Source organism: Sciurus carolinensis, chromosome 8 (assembly GCF_902686445.1).
Source record: "Sciurus carolinensis chromosome 8, mSciCar1.2, whole genome shotgun sequence".
Taxonomy (NCBI): Eukaryota; Metazoa; Chordata; class Mammalia; order Rodentia; family Sciuridae; genus Sciurus; species Sciurus carolinensis.
The window spans coordinates 77,628,615-77,641,978 of record NC_062220.1 but is presented as its reverse complement, the minus strand read 5'-3'; the positions used below and the strand labels follow the sequence as shown (position 1 = coordinate 77,641,978).

General features: G+C 32.6%; 1 protein-coding gene across 1 annotated transcript in view; it reads right to left on the bottom strand.

Moving 5' to 3' along the window:
* The window catches only part of Ahr (aryl hydrocarbon receptor), a 51,893-nt gene that overhangs the window by 17,999 nt on the left and 20,530 nt on the right, over positions 1-13,364 (bottom strand). Inside the window, exon 3 of the mRNA XM_047561858.1 lies at positions 8,985-9,088. Coding sequence (XP_047417814.1) covers positions 8,985-9,088 — 104 coding nt within the window. The remainder of the gene's footprint in view (positions 1-8,984; positions 9,089-13,364) is intronic.

Here is a 13,364-nt window from a genome sequence, read left to right as displayed (position 1 = left end):
TTATTTGTCTCCCCCTTAACAGTGAGGTACTATAAACTTTCAGCAACCCTATCAGTCCACAGGGTAGAAATTCTACTGTCTCAGATCCACACTATAAGATGGGTAGACACACAAACACATGAAAAAGCAAGGGAACAAATGACCCCAAACCAACCAAGATACTTTAATAACAGATACATTGACACCAAAGTAGAAGAACGTCAGAGAAGGAGTTTAGAATACACATAATAAAACTGATCTGCAAAATAAAGGATGGTATAAGAAGTGAAATCAGAGAGAAAATACAGGAAGTGAAAGATCAAGAGATAGAGATTCTGAAAAAATAAAATCAAGCCGAGATCCTCAAAATGAAGGAATCAATAAACCAAATTAAGAATTCAATGGAAAGCACCATCAACAGACTAGATCATGTGGCAGACAGAGATTCAGGCAATGAAGAAAAAATATATAATCTTGAAAAAAATGTTGACCATGGAGAAAAGATGTTAAGAGACCAGGAAGAGAACTTTTGAGAAATATGGGCTAAAAAGACCAAATTTAAGATTTATCAGAATAGATGAAGGTACAGAGATACAAACCAAAGGAATGCACAATCTTTTCAATGAAATAATACCAGAAAATTTCCCAAACCTAAAGAACGAAATGAAAAATAAAATACAGGAGGCTTACAGGACCCCAAATATACAAAAGCACAACAGACATACACCAAGACACATTATTATGAAAATGCCTAACTTACAAAATAAGGACGGAACTTTAAAAGTTGCCAGAGAAAAGCAACAGGTAGTATTTAGAGGGAAGCCAATCTGGATCTCAGCTGATCTCTTAATCCAGACCCTCAAAACTAGGAGTTCTTGGAATAATATATACAAAGCTCTGAAAGAAAATGGATGCCAGCCAAGATTACTCTACCCAGCAAAATTAAGCTTCAAATTGATGATGAAATAAAAACTATCCATGTTAAAAGTTGAAAGAATTCAAACCTAGAAAGCCTGCACTATAAAACACATTTAGTAAGATATTTCATGAAGAAGAAAAATAAAAGTGAAAACCAGCAAAGGGAGGAACTACACCAAAGGAAAAGACAATCAAAGGAGAAATCAAGTCAAATTAAAAACCAGAAATGAACCAAATTGAATGGGAATATAAATCATATCTCAATAATAACCTTGAATGTAAATGGCCTAAGCTCATCAATCAAAAGACACAGACTAGCAGACAGGATTGGAAACCAAGACCCAACAAGATGCTGTCTCCAAGAGTCTCACCTCATAGGCAAAGACATCCACAGACTGAAGGTAAAAGGATGGGAAAAACCATATCATTCTCTGCTTGGATCTTATAAATAAGCAGGGCTTTCTATCCTCATATTAGATAAAGTGGACTTCAAGTCCAAGTTAATCATAAGAGACAAAGGAGGACATTTCATACTGCTTTAAGGGAATTATATATCAACAAGGGAAATTATATATCAACAAGACATAACAATCAAATATTTATGCTTAAAGAGTAGAGCACCTATATACATCAAACAAATTATTCTTAATTGTAAAAATCAAATACACCACAATACAATAATATTGGGTAACTTTAATGTGCCTCTCTCACCGCTGGGCAGATTCTTCAAACAAAAACTAAATGAAGCAACTACAGAACGAAATACTACAATCAATAATTTAAGACATAACAGACATATATAGAGTATTTCAGCCATCAATGATTGCATACACTTTCTTCTCAGCAGCACAAGGATTCTTCTCTAAAATAGACCATATCTTAGGCCACAAAGTAACTCTTAGAAAATGTAAAAAAATGGAGCTAATACCTTGCACTCTATCAGACCATAATGGAATGAAAATAGAATTCAATGATAAAAAAATTGAAGTTAACACCTGGGGACTAAATAATATGCTATTGAATGATCATTGTATAGCAGAAAAAAATCAGGGATGAAATAAAAAATATAGAGAGGTAAATGATGATAGTGACACAACATCAAAATCCCCGGGACACTATGAAGACAGTGCTAAGAGGAAAGTTCACTATACTGAGCTCATTCATGAAATGATAGAAAAATCATCAAATAAATAACCTAACATTACATCTAAAAGTCCTAGAAGAAGAAGAACAAATCAACACCAAAAGCAGCAGAAGACAGGAAATAATTAAAATCACAGATGAAGTCAATGAAATTGAAACAAAAGAAACGGTCCAAAAAAAAAAAAAAATCACAAAATACCAAGTTCGTTCTTTGAAAAAAAAACCAATTACATTGATTAGTCAAGCTAACACAGAGAGAGAAAACTCAAATTACTAAAATATGCAATGAAAAATACCAGAACAGACACTACTAAAATACAGACAATAATCAGAAACTATTTTGAAAATTTATATTCTAATAAAACAGAAAATTTTGATGACCTTGACAAATTTCTAGAGACATATGACCTACCCAAATTGAATTGGGAGGACATATAAAATTTAAACAGATTAATTTCAAGTAATGAAACTGAAGATGTCATCAAAAGTCTACCAAGAAAGAGAAGCCCAGGACCAGATAGATTCTCATCTGAGTTCTACCAGACTTTTGAAGAACTAACACCAAACCTCCTCAAATTATCCCATGAAATAGAGAAAATGAGAGAACTCTTCCAAATTCATTCTATGAAGCTAGTATCATTCTGATACCAAAACCAGACAAGGATACCCCAAGGAAAGAAAATTCCAGACCAATATCCCTGATGAAAATAGATGCAAAAATTCTTAATAAAATACTGACAAATCACATACAAATCATATTAAAAGGATAATGCACCATGATCAAGTGGCTTTCACCTCAGGGATGCAAGGTTGGTTCAACATATGAAAATCAATAAATGTAATTCATCACATCAATAGACTTACAGACAAGAATCACATGATTATCTCAATAGATGGACAAAAATACATTTGGTAAAATACAGCATCCACTTATGTTCAAAATACTAGAAAAACTAGGAATAATAGGAACATACCTCAACATAGTGAAAGCCAACATCATTCTAAACAGAGAAAAATTGAAAGCATTTCATCTAAAAACTGGATCAAGAAAGGATGCCCTCTTTCACCACTTTTATTCAACATAGTCCTGGAAATTCTATCCAGAGCAATTAAGACAGAAGAAGAAATTAAAGAGATATAAGTAGGAAAAGAAGAACCCAAACCATGCCTATTTGCTGACAACACGAATACAGGAATATTAGAAGACCCAAAAAACTCCACCAGAAAACTTTCAGAACTCAAAAATGAATTCATCAAAGTAGTAGGATATAAAATTAATACCTATAAATCAATTGCATTCCCATACATCAGTGATGACTCAACTGAAAGAGAAATTAGGAAAACTATCCCATTCCCAATAGTCTCAAAGAAAATAAAAGATGTGGGAATCAATCTAACAAAAGGGGTGAAATACCCCTACAATGAAAACTATAGAACATTAAGGAAAGAAACTGAAGACCTTAGAAGATGGAAAGATCTCCCATGTTCTAGGATAGGCAGAATATTGTCAAAATGGCCATACTACCAAAAGCACTAGACACATTAATGCAATTCCTATTAAGGTTCTGATGACATTCTTCATAGAAATAGAAAAAAACTGTCATGAAATTCATTTGGAAAAATAAGAGAACCAGAATAGCCAAAGCAATCCTTAGCAAGAAAAGTAAATCAAGAGCAATTACAATACCAGACTTCAAATTAAATTACAGAGCTATAATAAGAAGAATGGCAAAAAACAAAAACAAAACAAACAACAACAACAACAAAAAAAAACCAGACATGAAGACCGATGGCACAGAAGAGAAGACACAGAGACAAACCCACATAAATACAGTTATCTCATCCTAGACAAAGGTGCCATAAACATACATTCGAGGAAAGATAGCCTCTTCAACCCATGGTGCTGGAAAAACTGGAAAACCATATGTAATAAAGTGAAATTACCCCCGTCTCTCACCCTGCAAAAAACTCAACTCAAAGTGTATCAAGGACCTTGGCATTAGCCTAGTGACGCTAACCCTACTAGAAGAAAAAGTAGGCCAAACTCCCCATCATGTCAGCTTAGGAACCGAATTCCTCAGTAAGTCTCCTAAAATACAAGAAATAAAATCAAGAGTCAATAAATGGAATAGTATTGAACTAAAAAAAAGCTTCTCCACAGAAAAGGAAACAATCAAGAACATGAAGAAAGAACCTACAAAAGGGGAGAAAATCTTTGCTACCTGCACCTCAGATAGAGCATTAATCTCCGGGATATATAAAGAACTCGAAAAACTTAACACAAAAAATAACAAATAACTCCATCAATAAATGGTCAAAGGAACTGAACAAATACTTCATAGAAGAAGAAATATGAATGAATGATCAACAAATGTATGACAAAATTCAACATCACTAGTGATCAGAGTAATGCAAATTAAAACCACACTGAGATTCCATCTCATTCCAGTGAGAATGGCAATTATCAAGAATACAAGTAACAATAAATGTTGGTGAGATTGTGGGGAAAAAGGTACATGAATACAATGCTGGTGAGACTACAAATTTAGTGCATACTCTGGAAAGCAGTATAGAGGTTCTCCAGAAAACTTGGAATGTAATCACCATTTGACCCAGTTATCCTACTTGTCCACATATACCCAAAGGAGTTAAAATCAGCATACTATAGTGACATAGCCACATAAATGTTCACAGCTGTTCAATTCACAAAAGCTAAACTATGGAACCAACCTAGGTGCCCTTCAATAGATGAATGGATAAAGAAAATGTGGTACATATACACAATGGAATATTACTCAGCCATAAAGAAGAATGAAATTATGGTATTTGCTGGTAAATGGATGGTACTGGAGGCTATCATGCTAAGTAAAATAAGTCAATCCCAAAAAACCAAAGGGCAGATGTTCTCTCTGATATGCGGATGCTGACTCACAATAGGTGTTGAGGAGCAAGGAGTGGAAGTTCACTGGACTGGACAGAAGGCTATGGGGGAAAGGAAGAGGTGATAGGAATGGGAAAGACAGTAGAATGAATCAGACATAACTTTACTGTGTTCATATATGAATACATGACTGGTGTAACTCCATGTTATGTACAACCACAAGAATGGGAAGGTATACTCCAGGTATGTACAATATGTCAAAGTACATTATAATGTCATGTATAACTAAAAAGAACAAATAAAAAAAAGAATAAACAAAAAACAAGGAAAAAGACACTGACTTAGATCCTAAAAGAGAGAAACCTAAGTAGGAGAGAGTAGTTTTTGTATAAAGACATTTTAAGCACTGATGCAATTTGAAATTTGGATACTTCCAAAGAATTACAAAACATAGTAACACTTCTATTGGAAAACATAATACATGTAAGGCACATATAATACAAATACAAGATATAAAGATATACAGCATATATATATGTTTTAAAATTTAATATAATTACTGATAAATCTATGTTTCATTCATTTTGTATGTGTTCTCTCTGTACCATGCTTTTCCCCCTTTCTCTTGCTTGCTTTTGGCTAATTATTTTTCTGTTCCATATTTTTTCTTCTTTTAGTCTGAAAGCTATTGCCTTTTAAAAATTCTTTTAGTGTCATTCAAGTTCAATGTTAATTAATGCCTTTGTTCTAATTTGGATAACAACAGCATCTTAGTTCACTTTCAGTGTTTATTGTTACATACTTTTAATTCTAAAAGCCTTTGCTACTTCCTGCTTGAGTACAATTCATATTTGTATTCTTGGCCAGGCCTTAACCCTTCTGAGACTGTTTTTTATTTAAGTGGTGAAGTGGTAGGTTTATGTAAGAAACACTCAGTGTGGAGTCAGACAGTTTAGGGCTGGACCCCTGTCTCAGTCACTTACTAGCTGTGCAGCTTTGCTTTAGTTATTTACCCCCTCAAGTTTTAGTGTCATCATTTCACATACTGGCACTCTATTGGATGGCATGGGGACTCATTTAATTCAGTGCATGGCGTAGAACTGGCACTCAATATAGGTATAATACTATAAGGTTGTGGAAATGAGCAAAGATTGACTTGCATGACTGTGCCTGGAGAATTATAAAGAGGTGCATAAATAATGAGTTTATCCAACACTTACCAAAAAGGACAGATGCTAATTCCTGGGGCTGAGCTAATAAGCCATCACCCTTGTGCTTACCATGTGCACACAATTTGGTGAATACACTCATTATTAGATGAGGTAAATGAAATGCAGTTAACTTCACTCCAATTCTTTCACCTTCAAGATTCTTGTTCCACATTATACTTCTTAGAATTTGATTACAAAGATAACACTATCTATTATTTAGTGATCTTAAATGTTTTCATGTATTTGAGTGGTTTTAATTCTCCCCAAAATCCATTAAGGCAGGTGCTATATTCCAGTTTTACGAATGAAGAAACTGGGGTAAACAATTATATAATAACTGGCCCAAGGTCATAAAGCCAGAAAAAAGTTAAACACAGTCTGACTCTATAGTCTATCACAATATGCTGCCTTTACATGTTATCAAATGCAGATTGTGGCCTGGCTCTCACTCTTTAACTACAGCTGGCATCTAAGGTCCTTTATTATAGAGGTCATAAATAAAACCTGACAATATTCCCAGGATAAAGATTCCACAGATTGGAAACTTGAATATTTCATCATAAACATATCCATATTGAATGTTTTTAAATTTGGTTGGCAGTAACAGTATATACTTCCATTACTGTACTGTTTTGTCTTAAAATACCTTCTTTTTAGACAATACTGCTCACTGATAGCATTCATATTATTCTGGAGAGCTTTTTTACACAATGAAACAAATTCAGTAGTGAAACTCATCAGTGCATGCCAGAGGACAAAAGAATAAATTAGGATACAGTATCAAATTCTTTTAGGTAAATGTTAATTATCAAAAATAAAAAGCAAAAGAATAGAGGCATACCAATTTTTCATAGAGCTCAAATGATCTTAAATACCATGCAAAACAAGGTCATTATTTATATTGAATTATTATCTGAGTAAACCAAAAGAAGGAACTAATTTGGTAAATATTAATAAAAAGGTTTTTTTTTTCAGTCTTAGTCACAAAAGTTTACCCAATGTATCTCAAAATCATGTTAAGGTTTCCTTAGTATATAAATAAAAAATAAACTACAATTGGTACTGTTATATGTAATTTTCATTCCTGAGAACCAAAAAGTGAAGTTATAGGATTATAAAAAGCAGAGCTTTAAACAGCACCAGATAGGATTTGTTTTAAATGTATAAAATAACAGTTAATGTATAAATAACAGTTAATATAATAGCAACAAAATTAATTTATTATTTCATTTTGTTCTTTACAAAATAGTCATAAGTTTAAGCTAATCTAGAAAGTAAAATATTTAAATTTTTCATAAAATATTTCATAACATTTCTTTATTTGCCTTTATTAAAAACAAAGAAAAATATTTCTAATCTAAAGTGTCAGGTCATTTGGTGTATTGCACCTCTGGTACTATCCACATTTTATTGATAACTGCAGGTTAAAAATATGAAGCAGATGGCTTTATGATAACTGTATACAATGAAATATGCTATTTTCACATCTTCAATGTTTCTGTCCATCTTCTTCACAGACAAGCATGGCCCTAAGCAAATCACATTGCGTGATGCTTTCTACTGACCAGCAGTCTAAAAATGGTACCCAACACAATTCATAACAGGTGGACTTATTTTAATTGCCTGAGGTTTCCTATTTTAGGATAATAAACAAATACATAAATCTCTATTTTTCCATTAGTATTATTCTTATACTGTTTCATTGGCATAGGATATATTATAGTTTGTCTAAACATTTTAGGAAAATATTAAATTCACTGAACCATAATTTAAACCAATTTACCAACTGTTAAGTCAGTTAGTTCATATATTCACTTGAAAGAAAGAATTTTATTATCACCTTCTATATAACTCCAAATGTGTTATACATCACATTAAGTGGCAATTATTAGAATGTTTTCTTCTGACCTAAATAGAGAGTTTATGTATCAGTCAATATAAACACAAAGATTCTCAGCTGGGTGTTGAAAGAAGAATTATGTTTCAATATATTCAATTTATTTAAGATAATGGAAGCCGAGTTAATTTTTGCCGTCAGGAATTTGGACACAATTACAGAAGAGTACTAAAAACATCACCCATTATTGGGCTAGACTGCAGCATTCAGTGAATGAATTTATGAAATTACCAAAACTTAACGTCAACTTTTTTTTACAATAGTAAACTGAGTTCTTCCACTCAGTTCACTAGATGGAACTGTAAATTATTATGTAATAATGATAATTAGATCTAGCACACAGCTTCAGTCTATCTTACTTCAACAAAATAAATATCTGAGAATGCTGAGAATCTAGCATACTATCAGTTCTAAGAGAAGAACACTATATTTTTTAAAAAAAAATCTATTTAAAATGCTTTTACAGACAAATCTATTAGAAACTCTCCCAGGCCTAAAGCATAGAAAGAAGGCTTGCAGTTGTTGAGAAAAATTACATAGCATATTAATAAGTCACACACACTTACTAAAACTAAATATAAATTATAAAATATATTTAAAAACATACATTTGGGTTAAGAATAATTTTTAAATATTAAGTAAATGTAGTTAGCTATTTTAATTGAGCCACATTCCTGAAGAAGTGTTTATAAATCCAATGTCTTAAATGAAAATCTTTAAAATAAGCTAGAGTTCTTCCTATTTGTAGAACCTAACAGGGAAAGTGATTAGAGGGTGACCTCTAATTAATCTACTTCACATGACTCCCACTTGGTCATGTACACATTACTATATTTGCAGTTCAGAATAAAGTAGCAAAAACACCACACAAATGCTACATGAACTGGGAATAAATAAATATTAATTGGTGAATCTTGCATTTTCAATTGCTCTTATTTTAAGGTACTATACTTACCTGTAGTAAGAATTCTCCTTCTTGCAAGTTCAGGCCTTCTCTGAATTTTCCTCTACAGTTATCCTGGCCTCCATTTCTATCAGTGGAAGAGGATTTTAATGCAACTAAAAAAAAAAAAACGAACAAAACCAAAGACATAGTAAGTAGATTTTAAAATAAGCACTATTAAAAGCTGTAACGGAAAACCTCTGAGCACCAAAAAGACAATGTGGAATACTAGTGTCTACAGGAACAATCATGATGTAAATAATCCTTTTCACAATAGGTGGTTTCTAATTTTACGCTAATGGAAAAACTGAAGGAGCTAATCGAGTTGTCAGCTGATAGACTTAAAAAAGTTTCTCATGAGTTTACTATATGATTTTTACCAGATAACTTAGAAGTTCCAAAGAACTGCATGATGCTGCCATAAGTATTCTCCCTCCCCGCAACCTGTTCCTATTCACTTATTTATGAGACTAAATTTCCTCAGACTGTAACCTAAAAAAATAATTTTAATGTCTAAATATCAGGGAACTAGTCGTGAACAAAAAGAATCAATCGTCTCTTATTAAGAGATGTATCTCTAAGAATTTTTGAATCCACTAGTCTAGTTTTTGGGTAAAAGACTATTAATATTGTTATTAGGTTCATGTTACATTCATAAATCAACTCATGGAGCATTCATATCTTTATGATGTTGAATTATCCTATTCAAGAACATACACGCTTTCCCATTTGTTAAAATGATTTTTTTGTCCTGCTAGAGGGCTTCAATGTTGTTCACAAAAACAATAGGCATCTTTATTTTTACATTTATTCCTAAGTATTACATCTTGTAAAATGGTGTTTCCTTCATTACGGTTTCTAATGGCCTGTAAATTGCAGATATAAGGGAAGTTTGATGGCATAGTGGAGGCAGCATGTTGTAATGCTCTCTTGCTTTATGTGTGTATAAGTGTGTGTGCGCACCCATGCATTTGTTTGGGAAGCAGCACAACTGAACAGAAATAATAATTATAGCTACCATTTTACTTAGGCATTTTATCAAACATTTCCAAGTTTTAACTCATTTAAAAGCATATGGCTATTGGTAAATGATGAGCACAAATCTTAGCTCTGCTATTTACCAAATGTGTAAACTCTTTGAGCCTATTTCCTAATGAAAGTGGTAATTTAAAAAAAATCCATCCTGTAGGGTTTCTGTGAAGAGTAATAAATGTGAGGTTCTTGACACATACTTGATGAACAGTTCAGTAAACTGTAGCTTTAATTATTAGTAGTATTTCCCAGTGCTTAACAATCTCCTTATTATAAAGTATAATATTTTCAATGCTTCAAATTTTTATCTTTCCATTTTTCTGACCCTTTTATATATTGTGATATTTAAATAAAAGAAACCATTAAACAAAACCACCTTGGCAGTTCTCTGAAGACTCCTTATTTCATTAGATTTTTATATGCTAAAAAAGTCTGGCTCAGTGAAAAACTCAATTTACTAATAACCAGGTTTTTCTCTCAGTTTCAGTAAAGCATCACACAAAGTATTTTCATGTTTGCAGTGTCTTTTCTGGTAAATCAATGCATGTGTCATACCAGAATCTTATGCCAAGTTCTTGTCTTTGCAGAAGTTGAAAGACATCTCACTGAAAGAAGAGACCAGAATTTGACCTCTGAATGTAAGAATTTGAAAAGGCCAGAGAACAGATTTCCCTAGGTCAAAAAATAGGGTGAAATAAACTGATCTAACAATTAATCAAGACCAAAGGAAATAATTAAACTTTTCTCATTGAAAGATAGCAGAGAGAATGGTCTTTCCCCCCTTTCTATTCTGTAAGTTACATTGTTGTTGTTTCTTGCTTTTTAATGGCCAAATTGGCTTGAATCTACTAAAACTTTACAATGCCAGTTAACTAAACTCTGTTGCTTCTCCAGCTGCTACAGTATGGGGCATGATTTAAAGTCACACCAAATAAGACTTACTGTTAAAGAGAAAATAACACAACCCCACCTTCACATTACAAAATCACCCTAAAAATGGATAGATGATAACTGCCAAATTTAAATGGCTAGATTATCAATAGGAGTATCTTTAAAATCATTTTAATCAATGGAATTGATGTCAATTCCAAGTAGAGTCACTGATAGGAGAAAAAAGATAACATTGGGAGATAACTTCTTGACCATCCCAATAAGAAATTAAAGAGACTATTGACCTCAGAATAACTTATGATTTGTTTTGGGGCTTGTACTAAGGTATTTGTTAATGGAATTAGATATGAGACCATTTAAGAAGGACATATAAGCTAAGGAAATGAAGAACTAAAAAAGAATGCTAAAATATTAAGTACTAGAATGGAATTTAAAGTATTATGAGAACTTATGGGTGAAAAATAATAAAGAGCAAATTCTTTCTACATAATTCTTAAAAGTTTAAAAGTTGAAAGGGTAATATTTAATATAAATTAATATTAATGTAACCATATAAAACAATTCTTATAATTCTAAATGTTAAAAGGGCAATACACACACATGTATTTTTATACATAGCTTAAGTAGGAAAAGTGACAAGTGCATAAGTGCATTTTGGGAGTCATCGCTGGGAAGGTTAGGTCAAAAAAAACACACAAGTAAGTATTTCTGCTGCTCTTGTTAGTCATTAGTAAAGGATTTAAGCAAATATGGGGCAAAGATGAGTTCAGGAAGGGTGCCCTCCCTTGATAGTTCCATCTAAAAAACACAACTGGGACATTTTAAGAACTTGCCCTGGCTTCTCGACCCAGACTATGCGATTTTTACCCTTCCATAAGCTTTCCCTCTTGTTCTTGATCTTATATCTACTACTCTTCCTTCTTAAATTATCAGAAGCTATATTTATACTATTCACTTTCATGTATATATTGCTTGCCTTGCTTGTAAAGCAATAGAAGAGTAACAGTGAATTCTGTCACAGGGCTGTTTCTGACCATCAGAGTAAAACTTTGATTTTATTATTCAGTAGCAACAAATGACTCTGGGCACACACTCTATGTCCAGTACTTTCCATGCATTATGTCTTATTTAATATCTATTAATGCCTTATGACACTGGCATTGTTTTCTTTGAATATTTTAGGAAACTGAGACTTAGGGAAGGTTAAGACTCTTTCCCCGATAAACAGAGCCTTAAGTGACAGAATGTAGACAAAACCCCAACTAGCCTGATCCCAGCATGTAGGGGTTTTTCAACTTCCTCCCAGATTTCTTTCACTATGCTGACCATCTCTCACCTTTAGTTTCCTCGTGTTTAAGTGAGGACAATGCTACCTCTTAAATTCGTGTGAGGATAAAATAGTATGTAGAGTACCTGGGCACTGCCTGAATCAATCAATGACAGTCAGAGACAGAGATAACGAACTCTAAACTGAGTTACACACGCTGAAACCATCACGGAAAACTTATAATAAACTGAACACCAGGAGTCATGATTAACATTAGTACTTTCTCATCTCATAGGACTGCTATGATGACTATGTGATATGAATCTGAAAGTACTTCAAAACTGCAAACTTTTATATAAATCATATGCATAACAGGATGTTTAATACATTTTAAACATTACACCACTGAAAGTAAACATACGACAGTTGATAGAAATAAAATATAACATCTAAAAATCAAGTCATTAGCTAATTCTACTACTTGGGAAGAATTTGTTGTACTGTCACAGACATTTATTAAAATGTTTCCCATCAGTGGGATACATCCCACCTTCCCAAGTGAAAGGAATACAGACAGTGCAACATACAGATAGTGAAATGCCAATATATTTCAACTATTTCCTCACTGAGAGGTCTATGAAGCAATTGCTTAATACAAATAAGAATTTAATCTACTTGATGATTGGATTTAGAGTATAAATATATTATAGCATTAACAAATACACCATGTTCAAATGATTAAAGTTTTATTCCTGCATGTACTTAGCCATATCCATGATTCTTAATAAGCTACTTTACTTCCTTATACATCTAAATTCAGATGTCCATTTCTCCCCATTAGCCAAATACTCCTCTTTAGAAAACATGCTTTGCATTGTTCAAAAAAGAAAATTCATGAGGAAGAAATACTGGACTGTGGTAGCTATATCTGCATTTTGTTATTATAGTTTGCATTTAAACAGAGAGATTCCATGATAAATTTTGCCAAGGAAAAGCATATGCCTTTTTAATCCCTAATCACTGATATAAATTCAATTCATTTTACAATATTTGTCATTCCCATTATTACTTTGGCAGGGAAAGTTAAATTTCATTTCCATTTGATACAAGAATAAAAGAGAGCAAAGCAGGGACTTATTATAAAATTCAACCTAATACATAAACTTTTGTACAAGAAAAAGGGTTAAGTAATGCAAATTTCT